General features: G+C 50.5%; 2 protein-coding genes across 52 annotated transcripts in view; both read right to left on the bottom strand.

Annotated features, from left to right (window-relative positions):
- Positions 1-16,501, bottom strand: part of RPL26L1 (ribosomal protein L26 like 1) — a 493,737-nt gene that overhangs the window by 26,949 nt on the left and 450,287 nt on the right. The window contains exon 1 of one of the 49 annotated variants that reach the window (XM_078003971.1): positions 16,138-16,141. The exons of the other annotated variants lie outside the window; for them this stretch is intronic. The gene's annotated coding sequence lies outside the window, so the exon portion shown is untranslated. Of the gene's footprint in view, positions 1-16,137; positions 16,142-16,501 lie in introns of those variants that run through there. 49 annotated transcript variants of the gene reach the window in all.
- Positions 1-16,501, bottom strand: part of ERGIC1 (endoplasmic reticulum-golgi intermediate compartment 1) — a 120,585-nt gene that overhangs the window by 11,426 nt on the left and 92,658 nt on the right. For all 3 annotated transcript variants that reach the window (XM_077937449.1, XM_015141420.3, XM_015141419.3), the window contains 3 exons: positions 15,565-15,625; positions 9,593-9,693; positions 6,799-6,921 (listed from right to left, as the gene is read on the bottom strand). In XM_077937449.1, coding sequence (XP_077793575.1) covers positions 6,799-6,921; positions 9,593-9,693; positions 15,565-15,625 — 285 coding nt within the window. The remainder of the gene's footprint in view (positions 1-6,798; positions 6,922-9,592; positions 9,694-15,564; positions 15,626-16,501) is intronic.

Genomic DNA, 16,501 nt, shown 5'->3' with positions numbered 1-16,501 from the left:
TTGCTGGCTGTGTGTTCTTGGATGAGTTTTTTCACCTCTCTGAGCCTCAGTTTAATCCATTTATAAAAGAGGAACAAAATCATCTACCTTGAGGGGTTGCTGGGAGGGTTAAAGGAGGTAACTATGTAGTTACCTGGCACATAGTAGGTGCTTAATAGGGGTAGCTATATGATCACTTTTTCCCCTCATCCTGTCTGGCTAGGGAAAATATGATCTTCTTTTTTTTTCTTTTTTGAGACAAGGCTGGAGTGCAGTGGCATGATCTTGGCTCACTGCAGCCTCCACCTCCCAGGTATAAGTGATTCTCCTGCCTCAGCCTCCACAGTAGCTGGGACTACAGGCATGCACCACCACACCTGGCTAATTGTTTGTATTTTTAGTAGAGACAAGGTTTCGCCATGTTGGCCCGGCTAGTCTTGAACTCCTAGCCTCAGGCGATCTGCCCACCTTGGCCTCCCAAAGTGCTGGAATTACAGGTGTGAGCCACTGCGCCCGGCTGAAAATATGATCACTTCTTTAGGCAGCTGCCCCTTACACATTTCTGAGCACCTGTGTCCAGGCCAGGCCCTTCACTGGATGCTAGGGACACAGGTAAGTCAGACCTGGAGGTCATCATCAGGCCTGGCAACCAGGCAGGGCAATCTGAAGTCTGGGGGATTAGTCCCCTGGTTAGAAAGCATGAAGGAGGGCAGCAGAGAGGAACGTCTGTGGGTGGGGCTCCCTGTAGCAACTCTCCCTCATACCCAAGTTAAGCCCTGGCCAAGGGTCCTGAGCACCACTCGAGTTAAGTGAGCTGCACAAATCTTCAAGAATGATAAGTTTTGAGTAGCACGCAACGGGAGGGTGTCATCGCCATCCGGTACTTCTTGGTGGGCAAAAACCATCCCAGCCATACTGGCCCAACTGGCACTTTGTTTAATGGACTTCTGGCTGTTCCTCCAAAATAAAATCAACCACGCAAGGAAAGAGATCTGACACCTCTGAAGCCATCCAGTCTGTCACCACAACCCACTTGAACGCAATCTCAATCTCAAAAAGGGAGCTTCAGCAAGTGGCAGGGGACAAATGTATTGTGTGGGAGGGGAGCACTTTGGAGGGGATTAGTTGCATGTCGTCAAATATGATCTGTTTACTCCCTTAGCACTGGAATGTTCTGACAGAGCACAGAACATCGCTGTGAGCAAGGTGCCCCACGTGCCGAGAGAGGAGCTCCAGGAAGCCTGGCCAAAGACTTCCAGGAGGAAAAACTGTTTAGGCTGGGGATAAACAAGCCCTTTCGGGGCAATGAGACCCTGCGGGGGCAACCTGGGAGCAGCCAGGTACTTAACACTTGGCCATGCATCTGGGAGGCTCCACCTGCCTCTATCCTCCCTCCCTCCAGCCCACCCACAGCTGCCTCCCAGCCCCGCAGCCGCCACATGACGACATCCTGACCTAAGCCCCTCTTCGTCTCCAGCGCCTCTAAGGAGCTATTTGCAGAGGCCCCCATTTGCCGTTTAGGGGCTTTGCACGCAAGTGTTTGATTTTAAAAAGAGAGAAAGAGAAGCCACAGCAGGTGCCTCCACTTCCATCCCGGCCCCACCCCACCCTCCGAGGGCTCCCAGGGATCTTTGTGCCGTGTGTGTATGTGTGTGTCTGAGTGCTGGCGTCATCTCCACATCTGCTGCCCTGTGACAAGGGCCTTTGAAGCTCCACAATGACGCCATCTGCCAGGCACAGCCGGCCGGCTGGCTCCTTCAGAGCTGACCCCACGGTTACCATGGCAACCAAGGTGGTGGCACGGGGCCTTCAGAAGAACCACCAGTCTAATGATGTCAGGAGGTTCCCTGCAGCAGTGTGGTCCACGAGCCCGGGGCTTTGTCAGCCCATGCTTGAGCAGAGGTGGGTGGGGCAGAGATGGAGGACAGGCTGGTGGCCAAGGACAGGAAGAGAAGAAGGAATCATGGAGGCATTGGGTCTCTGACAAAGGAAGCGTCTTCCCTGTGGCTTCTGGGAGCCTCCTGCTCTCAGAAGGTCAGCGGCTCACTGGGGAGTCTGTCACCTGCCAAAGGGGGTGGCACGGCCTGCATAGGACACGTTACACTGGGCACCTCTGCGCATAGTATTCCCTTTCCCAGGGCCCTTTCTCCTCAGCTCAAGGCCCATCACAGGATTCCCTTCTTGGAGCTTCCCAAACAAAGGGGATGGCGCCCTCTCGTTTGCCTGCAGTGTCAGGCACACATCTCCACTACAGCCCCGTCAATGCTCCCTGCGCTCACTCATCTGCTCCACCAGCGGGGTCTCCTTGAAGGCAGGGACTGTGTATGATTCAGCTAACCCTGGTGCCTGCTACAGAGGTCGGCACATGGTGAATTCTAGCAAATGTTAAATGAATAAATGAAGTCCCTTCATTTCTCAGCCACTTGCCAAGTGATTTCTTTTCTTTTCTTTTCTTTTTTTTTTTTTTTGAGATGGAGTCTCATTCTGTCCAGACTGGAGTACAGTGGCGTGATCTTGGCTCACTGCAATCTCTGTCTGCCAGGTTCAAGCAATTCTCCTGCCTCAGCCTCCCGAGTAGCTGGGACGACAAGCATGCAACACCATGCCCGGCTAATTTTGTATATTTTCAGTGGACATGGGGTTTCACAATGCTGGTCAGGCTGGTCTCGAACTCCTGACCTGGTGATCCACCTACTTCGGCCTCCCAAAGTGCTGGGATTACAGGTGTAAGCCACCGCACCCGGCCAATTTATTATTATTTTGTGAGACAGAGTCTCGCTCTGGCACCAGGCTGGAATACAGTGGCATGATCTTGGCTCACTGCAACATCCGTTTTCTGGGTTCAAGTGATTCTCCTTCCTCAGCCTCCCGAGTAGCTGGGACTACAAATGCCTACCCCCATGCCTGGCTAATTTTTGTATTTTCAGTAGAGATGAGGTTTTGCGATGTTGACCAGGCTGGTCTTGAACTCCTGACCTCAAGTGATCCCTCTGCCTCAGCCTCCCAAAGTGCTGAGATTACAGGCATAAGCCGCTATGCCCGGCCATTACCAGGTGATTTTTAATGCCCAGAGTCTCAGCTGCTTTCCATACAACAGCAAACAGAAACAGGGACAGAGAAGAGCCTTCTGAACCCTACTGGGAGGCATGGATGGAGGGGGTTTCTCTGCTACAGTCAATGCTACAGGTGCTAGGGCCTCTGAGGAGTGGTCTAGACCTGCATGGAGGCACCAGGGAACCTACTTGTATCTGTGTGTGTGGCTTATCGTGGGAATGAAGTAGGAGAGCTGGAGTAAGACTCAGCACCAAGACCCACTTGGGGTGTGCTACCTGTGGGGTCTTGGGTGAAATCATTTGCTCACAAATCCCCTGATTTTTTGGGTCCTGGCGTCTGTGCATCTCCCCTCAGAGTAGCTACATCCATGTCCCTCCACACCAGTAGTACATGTGGGTTCCCATGGCTTCACATCTTCCCAATCTTTGTAGTAGCAGGTTTTCAATTTTTTTTTTTTTTTTTGAGACAGAGTCTTGCTCTGTCACCCAGGCTGGAGTGCAGTGGCGCAATCTCGGCTCACTACAAGCTCCGCCTCTTGGGTTCATGCCATTCTCCTGCCTCATCCTCCCCAGTAGCTGGAACTACAGGTGCCCGCCACCATGCCCGGCTAATTTTTTGTATTTTTAGTAGAGACGGGGTTTCACCGTGTTAGCCAAGTTGATCTCGATCTCCTGACCTCGTGATCCACCCGCCTCGGTCTCCCAAAGTGCTGGGATTACAGGCATGAGCCACCATGCCTGGCCTTCTTTTTTTTTGAGACAGTCTCACTCTGTTGCCCAGGCTGGAGTGCAGTGGAGTGATCCTGGCTCACCACAACCTCTGCCTCCCAGGTTCAGGTGAATCTCCCATCTCAGCCTCCCAAATAGCTGGGATTACAGGTGCACATCACCATGCCCTGCTAATTTTTGTATTTTTAGTAGCGCTTTGCCATGTTGGCTAGACTGGTCTTGAATTCCTGGCCTCAGGTGATCTGCCTGCCTCAGCCTCTCAAAGTGCTGGAATTACAGGTGTGAGCCGGCCAAGTTTTCAATTTCTGTCAGTCCAATAGGATTCAATTGGGTCTTTTAATTTTTTCATTTTTCTGAGACCAGGTCTCACTTTGTTGCCCAGGCTGGAGTGCAGTGCCACCATCATGGCTCAATGCAGTGTCAACCTCCCACGCTCAAGCAATCCTCCCACCCCAGCCTCCCAAGTAGCTGAAACTACAGGCATGCACCACTATGTCTAGCTAATTTTTTAACTTTTCTTTTGTAGGGATGAGGTCTTGCTGTGGTGACCAGGCTGGTTTCAAAATGCTGGCCTCAAGTGATCCTCCTGCTTCCACCCCTCTAGAGTGCTGGGATTACATCTTTGAGCTACTATGTCTGGCCTGAATTGAGTCTTGTTTTAAATCGCATCCCTCCAATTTCTAGTGAACTTGAGCATCTTTTCACTGCCAGTATCATCTCCTCTGTGAAGAGCTGGTCCTTGGCCTTGTCTACTTTTTTTTGGTTGTTAACTTTTTCTTGTTTTTTTTTTTTTTTTTTTTTTTTTTTGAGACGGAGTGTCTCACTCTGTTGCCTAGGCTGGAGTGCAGTGGCCGGATCTCAGCTCACTGCAAGCTCCGCCTCCCGGGTTTACGCCATTCTCCTGCCTCAGCCTCCCAAGTAGCTGGGACTACAGGCGCCCACCACCTTGCCCGGCTAGTTTTTTGTATTTTTAGTAGAGACGGGGTTTCACCATGTTAGCCAGGATGGTCTCGATCTCCTGACCTCGTGATCCGCCCACCTCGGCCTCCCAAAGTGCTGGGATTACAGGCTTGAGCCACCGCGCCCGGCCTGGTGGTTAACTTTTTCTTACTGATCTCTAGGAGTTCTTTACATATGAATTCTGAAGGCTGCCTCTTTCCCATATGTGTGGCCAGTATCTTCCCAGGCTGCATGTGGCATTTTTGCTTTATGTTATGTGCCATTTGTTAAACAGAAGTTTCTAACTTTTATGTGGTTAAAGAGAACAGCAAAAAACTGTCTGAGGCTCATGTAAGCACCAGACTTATGACACCTTTTGTATGTCTCTGTCTGTTTTGTGGGGGTTTTTGTTTTGTTTTTTAGAGAAAGGGTCTCGCTCTGTTGCCCAGGCTGGAGTGCAGTGGTATGATCATGACTCACTGTAGCCTTAAAATCCTGTGCTCAAGCGATCCTCCTACCTCAGCCTCCTAAGTAGCTGGGACTACAGGTGCATACACCACCACATCCAGCTAATTTAAGAAGATTCTTAGAGATAAGCTTTCACAATGTTGCCCAGGCTGGTTTCAAACTCCTGGCCTCAAGCGATCCTCCCACCTCAGCCTCCCAAAGTGCTGGGACTACAAGTGTGAGCCACTGTGCCCCGTCCTACTTGGCTTTTCATATCTACAAAGAGCTTCTCCTTTCACGATCTCCTGAGTCCCACAAGGCCCTGGGAGGTGGCAGGAACAGAGATGATCGTTCTTACGACACAGATGAGAAGGCAGAGGCCCTGTCGCAGCATCCCACTGTTCTGCCTCCTGGCACCCACTCTCTCCTCTTCCAGTAGCTGGCCCCTGCCTTTTCTCTTGAGGAAACTCATTCCTCACAATCTCTGTCCCTGTGGTTTGGATGGGGTTGACACCAGAGCAGGTACAGGGCCTAAGCCTGGCCAACCAGAGCATTTGATTTCCCAGGCCACAAGGATGGCATGAGGCCTGAGCAGGGCCAGTGAGAGCACTGTCCTATCTAGGACTTGGTTAGAATGACTGAGAAAGAGGCCATTTCTACTGACTTGAAGATGAAGTCAGTATAGAGGAAAGCAGATCCGAAGACACAGACCTATTCCTGGCAATGTTTGAGGCTGGATCCAGCCATGCCTGAGACCTTCTACTCCTTAGGCCAGCTCAAGGTCTGGTTCTGGATCTTCGGTAACAGAGTCCTGACTAATACTGACCTAGTTATTGTGGGAAATCAAAGAGCCAAGACCTTTGATCTTGAACCATCATTACAAGTATAAAGAAGTACAGAAAAATAAGGGCCTCCCAATGCTATATTTATCTTTAGGTCTCAGTTTCCAAATCTGTGAAGTAGGGATAGCCACCCTGTCTCTTCCATCTCAGCTAACTCTGGCTTCTTCAGTGCCTCCTGGGCCTCTTGGGTGAAGGAGGGCACCCTGGCCCTCCTGTTCTGACCCCAAGGACCTTCTGAATGGGAGGCCAGGAAACAGTAGACGTGATAGAAATAATCAGCATAAAGGAAAACTAACATCAGCTTGAAGCTGCCCTAGAGAAAACTGGACGTGGTAAAGACCATGGCAAAAAAGAGAGAACAGGGAGGAAGGAAAAGAGAAAAATCTGACCCTATCAGCAGCTACAACTGGAAATTAGACCTGAAAAAAAATGAGTTAAATCTTTGGTGTAAAATTTACACATTAAAGGATAAACTCTCCTAAGAATAATTTCCATAACAATAAAAAACTGGAGAAAATCCTAAACATCTACTGGAACCATATGGAGATTTGCTTCAGGAATTAAATGGATTTCGGGGCATTCCCCTCTGGAAAATCCTTTCTAGACAAAACGTCATTGATACTGATGTGTTTCTGAGAACATTTCTCAGCATCCTTCGGGTCGAAGCCTCCTGTGCGCAGCCAGAGCCGCTAGCCCTGTAGGCTGCATCCTGTTTCAGCAAGAACAGGTGAGGGGCACTAAGGAAAGGGGCCCAGAGCAGGCGCAGGGTGGCTGGCTCAGGGCCCAGCCCACTGCCCCAGGCCACTCACCGTGGTGATGAATCTGTAGAGCGGCTGCCGTCTCTCTGTGTACTTGACCGTGATGGGGCTGAGGTCGTAGCGGAACCAGATGGCAGGGATGATGCGGCCTGTGTGGCTGTAGGCGACGTATTCCTGGGGTAGATGATATGAGAATCAGAAGTACAAACTGTGTCCCAGGGTGGGTGGGTCCCCCAGTAACCCTCCAGAAAGGACTTTCCTCCCTCTCTGCTCCACAAAGCCAGACTCCCCCACTCCCTCTCTCACATCCCTTCCCCTGGAGGCCCTAAACTCCGCTGAGCACACCTGGGCATTTTTGACCCCCTTGGTTGTTTAGAAATTGACCATGTGAGCTGCAAGCAGCACCAGAATCAGAAAATACATTAGGAAGCAGAGCTGTAAAAGGAAAAGTGTAATTGTTGGCTGAGTAAAGGCCTATGGCCTCCTTCAACCCCTAGGCCATGCGAAATCCATTCATTTATTCAACAATGGTTTGCTGAACGCCTCCACTGTGGTGGCCCATGGCTGGCTGCTGGGGAGCCCGAGGTGAGCAAGTCCCGCCTTTTCCCCAGAGGGAGTCACAGTCTGCAGAAGGAGGAAGACATAAGAATATCCCTAACACTGCGACATCACGCATGTTGGATGGAGGGACATGGAGAGTTGAGGGGGGCCATGAACAAATGAACGAATGACCCATTCTCCTGGGAGGCATCTGGGAGACTGGGGAGGGGACATTCTGAGCCACACATGATGGATAAACAGGAGACCCAGTGTGTGTGTGTGTGTGTGTGTGTGTGTGTGTGTGACGGGTGTAAATGCCGTGTGGGGAGTGGGCTAGCTTCTTCAGAGGAATGGACCAAACTGCAAAGCCAGAAGGCCCCGCCCTGCCACCAACTTTCCCAAGAATGCACACAGCAGGGACTAAGGATACTAAGGGGCTGAGCTAACAGTGCGTCCTTGGGCCAGCCCCTCCCTCCCTCAGGGACTTGGTTTCCCCATCTAAACACTGATGGGCCTGGGATGATGACCTCTGGGATCTCTCCAGTTTGGGCACTTCAAGGTGCTAAAATCTGCAACAACTGGAGACCGTATTGAACCACTGGGGTACCCCCAACCCCAAATGCTGAGCCTGAGGAGCCCAGGCCGCTCCAGAGGTAACACTGAGCCCTGACCTCCCACTGGGTCATTGCTGCCTGCTCCCAGGGCAGAGTGCGGCTGCAGCCGCAGAGAAGCTGAGCAAGCTGCTCTGGCTGCTCGGCCTCGCCAAAGCATTGGGAAAAGGAGCTTTGAGTAAGGGAAGATCAGCTTTCTCTAGGAGAGCTTCTGGGGTAGGCTGACTGTCTGGGTCACAGCCTAGAGGTGAGGGACAGAGAAAAAGAGTGAAAAATAGCAACAGTCAGTATCATTTACCTAAAGGTTTTTTTTTTTTTTTTTTGGTGGGCTAGGCATTTTTGAAAACATTGCCTCATGTGACAGCAATCTTATAAAGTATCATCTCCATTTTATGAATGAGTAAACTGAGGCACAAGTGGCTATGTGACATGTCCCGGGTCAATAGCTAGTGAATGTCTGAGCTGGAATTTGAACTGCAGTGTGGTCCTGAGCTTGCATCTGTGCTTTTCCATCTGTTAGTTGCTATGAGCATGTGAGGGTTACAATGAGATGCCCCTTGTGAAACAGTGAATAAAAGAAACAGAGCTCCCGGGAACATCAATTTAGGGCGAGTCAGAACAGAGGGACTAAGTCACTGGACAGAGAGCAGCTTGCAGGTGGGCAGACTCACAGCCCCTTCCTTAGACTGAGGCATGAGGTGATCAAGAAGCCAGGCTCTGGAGCTCAAGGAAAACCTGTTCTAATCCCCACTCAGCCACTTTATAGCTCTACAACCACCTCTCAGTGCCTCAATGGCCAAATCAACAAAATGGGCTCAATAACAGTCTCAACATCAGAGCTGTCATGATGATTGAGAAGATGGAAGAAGAAAGCTTAGCATGTCTAGCCCCCGGGAAGTACTCAATGACTGACAGCTATGCCTCCTACTATTGTTATAATTAACTGAACTAAACAGGTATCACTTATAAGGGGTTTGGGCAGCCTTGGAATGCAAGAAAAAGGACAGTCCTGGTGGTAAGTGGGAAAAACCCATCCACCAGGGTTTAGCAGGGGCATCTCAACCAACAGGCTTCAAGTATTCATGTCCCATTGGTGTGGTGCCCCTGGGGAAGCCCAAGCCTGTCTTGGCTTGAGACTACTAATTTCTGGGCCATCCCACTCTGCAGACTCTGACCATACTCTGCTGCCCACTAAGGCCTGGTGTCTTCTCCATGACTTTGAGTGTTGGGGTCCTGGGGACACCCCTGTCAATCAACAGCAAATCAATCAACAGCCATCTTGGTGTGACTCAGCAGCCTCATGAGTTTGGGTAAAGTGCCTTTGCCCTGAGAGCAGCAGTGTCTGTGTGTGTTGAGCACCGTGGGGTCTGTGTCTAAAGGACTCGGACCAGATGCAGGGCTGTTTGAGAAACAGCCCTGCAACCCCAGGACCTTTGTAGGACGGAGCCTACCTGCTCTTTCTCAAACCCTATCTCCTGGTTAGATCTGTTCTCCTTGACTCTGAGACTGCCACATGGCAGGGACTAGGCCTTTCACCTTTACCCAGAGACAGAGCCTGGCCCAACCTAACCCCCAGGAAAGGCCTCCAGAAAGGAACCGGAAGAAAGTGCGTCGGTGCAGCCGCCTGTCGTCTCTGCTCTCGGTCAGCAGAGGGCGCCGCCGCACAGAGCTCGGCCCAGCCATCGCCCGCGCACCTTGTTGGCCACCGTGTACTGGTAGGAGTACCGCTGCTTGCCACTCTTGTCCTCATAAACCGTGGGTACAATCTTCAGGATGTAGTCGTGGGAGGCCAGGGCTGCGGGAAGGACACAGCAGAATGAAGCAGGGGGACAGGCACTGCCCGCTGACAGCTCTATGTCATTTCAGTCCTAATCCTAAATCCCCTGGGCACAACAGGGGGCTCATTCCCCACAGTTTTACCACCAACCAACTGCTCTTCATCTCCCCTTGGATACCGGGAATTGGGAGACTCTATCCATCAGGATCTTTCTCCTGCACTGTATACATTATTAAATTTCTGGAAACAACCCAAACGTCCATCGACAGAGCAACCATGAAAGAGTGAATGTTGGCCGGGCGCGGTCGCTTACACCTGTAATCCCAATACTTTGGGAGGCCGAGGCGGGTGGATCTTCTGCAGTCAGGAGTTTGAGACCAGCCTGGCCAAGATGGTGAAATCCCGTCTCTACTAAAAATTCAAAAATCCCAGCTACTCAGGAGGCTGAGGCAGGAGAATCGCCTGAACCTGGGAGGCGGAGGTTGCAGTGAGCTAAGATCACACCACTGCACTCCAGCCTGGGCGACAGAGCAAGACTCTGTCTCAAAAAAAAAAAAAAAAAAAGTGGGTGCTAGGAGCAGCTATTCTCCAACAGGGAAAAGAACCAAGTCGTGGATTGGGGTATGGGGAGACACTCTCTATCCATGTAAATATATAGGAGAATTATCTGGAAAGATGCCCAAGGAACCACGGGCAGCTTTAGCTTCTGGGGAGGAAGGCAGGATTTGAGAAAGATCCCATTTCATTGTACAGCCTCTGATATTGTTTGAATAGTTTTACTTTTAAAACAAACTATGTTTCAGTATTAAAAAGAAAAGAGCCTATCAACCAGAAAAACTGCACCGATGAAGCATTGAGTAACTGAAAATGGGGAAAGAAATCAACGGCAGATCAGTTCTTCCTGGATGGGGGAGCTGCTGAAGGCAGGGATGGAGCCTTACTCATCTCTGTGTCCCCAGAGCCCCATGCAGGGCCTGGTACCAAGTGGACCGTGGCAAATGCTTACTGAATGAATGAACGGATGGAAAGATGACTGGACAGGGGCATGAATGAAAGCACAGATGAATCAGCTGCTGATAAGCATGAGGTAACTGGAGTCCAATGCTGGGCTAATAGAATGCTGGCCCAGAGCGGCCAGATATCACCCAGGAAAGGTATGAACTGTCCTGGGCCTTCTGGGATGCTTACAGGAAGCTCATGGGCCTTCCAGAATCTCGGGTCATGGACTACAGAGCTAAAAGAACACAGCAATTTAGGCCTGTGGGTTCTAAGCCTGGTCGCATAGCCGAGTCAGTCCTCTTCTGTTAGAAGGCTGGGGATGCAGACAGCATTCACTGCCCTAACACTCCCTCCCTGCCCCGACACTCCCTTCCTGTCCCTTCCTGCCAAAGCCACATCTCAGTAAGCAAAGGAAGTGCTTCCTGAATTGTTCTGAGTGGGTTCCTCTGAAAACCTGAGACAAGTCCTGCAGCCGCCGAGCCAAGTCCATGAAGACTCCAGCATCCCTCTGTCCAACCCCGTAATGGTTCTCAGATGTCAGAAGCAGTCGAATCATTTGGATTAAAGGACACCTGGGCCTCTTTCCAGGAGCAGCCCATTAAATGGGTCAAGGGTGGAGCTCAGTATTTACATTTTTAAAACAAGAGCCCAAGACCACGCTTGACAGTGGTGTCCAAATGCCTATTGCCCTACGTTAAAAACTTGAAGCAATGAAAAAGTGAATGCCTTATCAAAATCACCCCTGTAATATTTCTTGCTAAAATTTGTACAAGGCTGGACATGGTGGCTCATGCCTGTAATGCCAGCACTTAGGGAGGCTGAGGTGGGAGGATCACTTGAGGTGAGGAGTTCAAGACCAGCCTGGCCAACATAGTGAAACCCCATCTCTACTACAAATACAAAAATTAGCCAGGCGTGGTGGCACACACCTGTAGTCCTGGCTACTAGGGAGGCTGAGGCAGGAGAATCGCTGGTTGCAGTGAGCCGCCTCTGCTCTCCAGCCTGGGCAATAGAGCGAGACTCCATCTCAAAAAAAAAAAAAAATTGTACAAAACACAGGTGATCACCAAGGGCAAAAAAAAAAAAAAAAAAACACCCATAAATTCACCATCAGAAAACTATGGTTCACATTCTTACATATAAACTGCCAGACATGTTTATATATACACTTATATTTTCCTAAAATAGCACCATACTGTATCTTTTTGTAAGAACTGAACATCGTGAACTTTTCAGGTCTAAGACACAGAACATAAGCTCCATAGAGGTTTGTTTTATTTATCTCTCTATCCCCAGAACCTAGCCCAATGCCCAGTATATAGTAGGTGCTCAATAAATGTTTGCTGCCCGACTGCCAGCAAGGTCCTGACACTCCTCGCTCATCTTGGGCAGGTACCACGCTCAATCAACCCCCATGCCTGAATACTGACGTGGTTCCTCATTTTCATTCTTACAAACAATGACCTAATGAACATTATTTTCCTAGATCTTTGTATACTCTCTTAATTATTTCCTTAGCTTACTCTCCTATGAGTACAATTGATGACTCAAAGGCAATGACCATTTTTAAGGCCTTTGATACAATTTGCCAAGTGCCCACTGGAGACACTGCAGTTAATTAGACCCATGTGGACTCCTTGTGAGTTGACCATTCCTAGAGACTGCTGGCTCCAACCTGGTCTAGGTCGGCCCACACTCCCTTCAGGCTCACTCCCTCCTCCCTTACCCGCAAAATCTTCTTATGGAAAAATCCAAATCTAAAACATAGGGAATCGTATAATGGACTCCCACGTACCCACTTCCCAACTTCAGCAATTACCGATGTCTGGCCAATCTTGCTTCATCCCTATCCCGCCACTGGAGTGGGGCCCAGAACCTGCGTTTTTAAACCAGCAGCCCATATATGTGTGTGTGTGTGTGTATACTTACATACCAGCAGCCCATATATGTGTGTGTGTGTGTATACTTACATACACATATACACACACACATATATGTGACAGCCCATATTATGTGTTACATATACATGACAAGCTGGTTTCATCCCAGTTATGTCATTTGGGACCAGTTAAACAATTCAGTATCACAATACAAGACACAATTCGATATAGGAAAGGTTCTCCTTAGATTCTGCCCTAGGGGATCTCGTTCCTGAAGTTAGCTGTTGACAACAATGAAGAGAACGGCCAACATTTATTGAGCGCTCACAATGTGGCAGGCCGTGTACTAAACTCTGTACATGCATCTCATTAATCCTCATGGCAAGGCTTAAGGTGGAGAGGATTCTTCCCACTTTACAGATGCAAAAACGGAGGCTTAGCAGAGTTAAATGACTTTCCCAAGACCACAGGGCTGGGAAAGAGTGGAGCGGGACACTGGAGGCCAAGGTCCTCACGACCGCACTGCACCACCATCTGGCCGGAGCTCTTCCACGGTGGCCTCCAGGCCTCTAATAATCGATTATACACCCACTATACCCTGGGCACAGGGCTGGGTCCTGGGGACAAAGCAGTGGGCAAGGCAGAGTGCTATGTTCTAGCTGGTGCAACAGCCAAGGGCAGCAGATGACTGGGAGAACAAGGTGATTTCAGAGAGTGGTCTATGCTAGGAAGAAAAAACAGGTTTGTCCTTAGGAGTGGGGGTTACTTTAGATAGGGTGACCAGCGAGGGCTTCTTGGAGGTGGTGGCATTTGAACTGAGACCTTAATGCTATGAAGCAACCCCCACAGCAAGACCTGGGCACAGAGGGACCTCCAAAGGCAAAGGCCCAGTGCCGGGGACTGAGCTTGGGAGCCGAGGAAATAAAAGCCAGCCCTTCCCCGGCTGTCCCTCGCTTGATCTCATACTTTTTCTCTCCACTTAAGCCAGCCTGAGATGACTTTCGTCACTAGCCCTGGAGAAGGCAAGGTTTCTGTCCACGCCCTCTCTGCTTGCACGCTCTGGGCCTTCTTAGCTTGATCCTCTTTCCTGTCCAGCAGCTGAGGCGTCCATCATAGCTGCGAACATTTGTGGACGGCCAACGTGGGATGGCATGTTACCATGACACAAAACGACAATGACCACAGCACCACACCAAGAATCATCTACCTCTATTACAACCAGACATTTGCATTCAAATAAGGAGGTGCTGCCGTCTACTTATCCGTTGCTGGAGGCAGCATGAATGGGAACCAGACACAGCTGAAAAGCAATCGGGTAATACAGCGCCAACCCTGTTATCAGAGGCATTACTGCCACGATGAAACACAGAAAACAGCAGTTGCTTCCCAGTGAGAAGACAATGCCTTAGAAAAGCCGAGCAGAGCCGCGCACGGTGGCTCAAGCCTGTAATCCCAGCACTTTGGGAGGCCAAGACGGGCGGATCACGAGGTCAGGAGATCGAGACCATCCTGGCGAACACGGTGAAACCCCATCTCTACTAAAAAATACAAAAAAAAAACCTAGCCAGGCGAGGTGGCGAGCGCCTGTAGTCCCAGCTACTCAGGAGGCTGAGGCAGGAGAATGGCGTAAACCCAGGAGGCGGAGCTTACAGTGAGCTGAGATCCGGCCACTGCACTCCAGCCTGGGCAACAGAGTGAGACTCCGTCTCAAAAAAAAAAAAAGAAAAGCTGAGCAGAGGGGGACAGATCACCTGAAGTCAGGAGTTCGAGACCAGCCTGGCCAACGTGGTGAAACCCTGTCTCTACTAAAAATACAAAAAATTAGCCGGGCATAGTGGCGGGCACCTGTAATCCCAATTACCCAGAGACTGAGACAGGAGAATTGCTTGAACCTGGGAGGCTGCGGTTGCAGTGAGCTGAGACTGTGCCATTGAACTCTAGCCTGGGTGGCAGAGTGAGACTCCATCTCAAAAAGAAAAAAAAGAAAGAAAGAAAAGCACAGCAGAGCTGCAAGATGGACAACTGTGCTCCCATTACAACTGGAAAGTAAGAAAATCATGGCTATGTAATAAGGTCAGGTACAGAAAGCAGACAGTCAACTGCGATCCATGCCTTGGAAAAAAAGAAAAGTGACTTCTGCTTATGGACAAGGATTCACAGGGACACAGAAAAATGAGGTTTGATTTGTCAGGGGGCAGGTCACAGAGGAATGTTTTCCTTGCCTTGGATCCCTGACAATGGGAGAGCAAACACATTTCAGGAAATGATAAGAAAAGACGTGGATTAAAAGGTGAGCTCAGGTGAGGAAATAAGAAAAATCCAGGTACCCTGTGCAGCAGTGGGTCTGCGGGTCTGCTTGAGCAGACAGGCCTCCCGGGCCCATTCTGTGCACGGGTCTGAGGCCATGTGAGCTCATGTGTGTTGGTGTGCACGCACAGGTATGCATTCTCTCCTGTCTGCGTGTGGAGATGTGCTGTTGTCTTTGATCTGGGCCAAGGTGCCAGGGAGCTAAGGAGGGTGAGGACTCTAGGGGAGCCACTGTCGATGGGAGGAGTTTGAGCAGGAGGAGAGTGAGGTGTGGGGGAGGCAGCCATGTGGTCAGACCTGACTGGGCCACCCACAGACCTGTTCTCACGATGCGACCTGGAGCCAGAACAGATTCTGGTTCTGCTGTAGCTCCCTGTGGGATCTTAGGTAATTAGTTCAACTAAGGATGATGATGTGGCTGTGATGACAGCAACAATAATGGTAATAGCTGGTATCCACTGTGTGCGTGTGTCTACTGTGCCAAGGGATGGCATGTACCTTCCCCTGACAAGCCTTCTTCCTTCTCCGTCAGATGGGGCTGGGTCCACCTTCCCACTGGCTAGCTGTGGGAATGGAGCATGAGCAGCCTCCTTGCCTTGGAGTGGGTGCTGGACAGGTACCCCCACCCCTCTGCCCTCCCCCATCCCTGCCTGCTATACTGGGTATCTTGGAGCAGAAGGCTGTTCCCAGCAGGGATACATACGGTTGGAGGTGAGTCTGTCTGCTCCCCCGAGAGCATTGAAAGCTCCGTGGACGTTCTGGACCTGTGGAAAAATTCAGTGAGGGGATGGTCCCCAGGACACCTCCACCTCCAGGCCTGGCCCTGGTTGTGGGGGATGGCCAGGTGCCACCTGGTCTAGGAACCCTACCAGTGTGTAAAAGGGGGCTCCAGGAGATTTGTGGCGAGCAAGAGGCAGCACGGGCCTGGCACACAGTAGGCACAAGCTTGTTTCCCATCTCTAGCACCTACTATGTGATGCTCTATCCTGGCCCCTTCATATAATTTCATTTCATGCCCCAACTGATGTATCATTGGGCCCATTTCACAGAAGAACAACTCAAGGCTTGGAAAGACACCAAAACTTGCCCGGCTGGTAAGTGGCTAAGCTAAACTCTGAAATCAGGTCTGTCTGACACTAAGCAGGACTCTTTTCATGAAGCCACACAGAAAATTCAAGTGAACGTGGATTCTGAGTCCAGAAGGTTTCTCCTGAGATCCCAGGGTCTTCTGAAAGGTCCATAGAGGAGTCCAGGCAGGGGTGCCCCAGCGTGTGGGCCCCCCATCATGTCTGCTGCAGAGAACACACAGCAGGTGTGAACAGAACCCTCCTCCGGGCAGCGGGGTGGGCTGCTGTAGAGTGGGACTGAAAACCACATCCCACCTTTTCTCTGAGAACAATGGGAAACCAGGTTGGCCTCAAGGAACATCTAAAGAAGGACAAGGCATACCTGGTAAATGGAGCATGCTACCATGGGCATAGTTAACAGGGGTTATTGAGCTAGACACCCTGGAGGGCTTCCTGGAGGAAATGACATTGACACCAAGATCTGGAGGAAAGTGGGAAGTTAAACTGGTGAGCAGCACGTACAAAGGCTTGAGTCTGGAGACAGGCCCACACGGCCCCCAGGAGGAAGGAAGT

Source organism: Macaca mulatta, chromosome 6 (assembly GCF_049350105.2).
Source record: "Macaca mulatta isolate MMU2019108-1 chromosome 6, T2T-MMU8v2.0, whole genome shotgun sequence".
NCBI classification, from domain to species: Eukaryota; Metazoa; Chordata; class Mammalia; order Primates; family Cercopithecidae; genus Macaca; species Macaca mulatta.
This window is presented reverse-complemented; position numbering and strand designations above follow the sequence as displayed.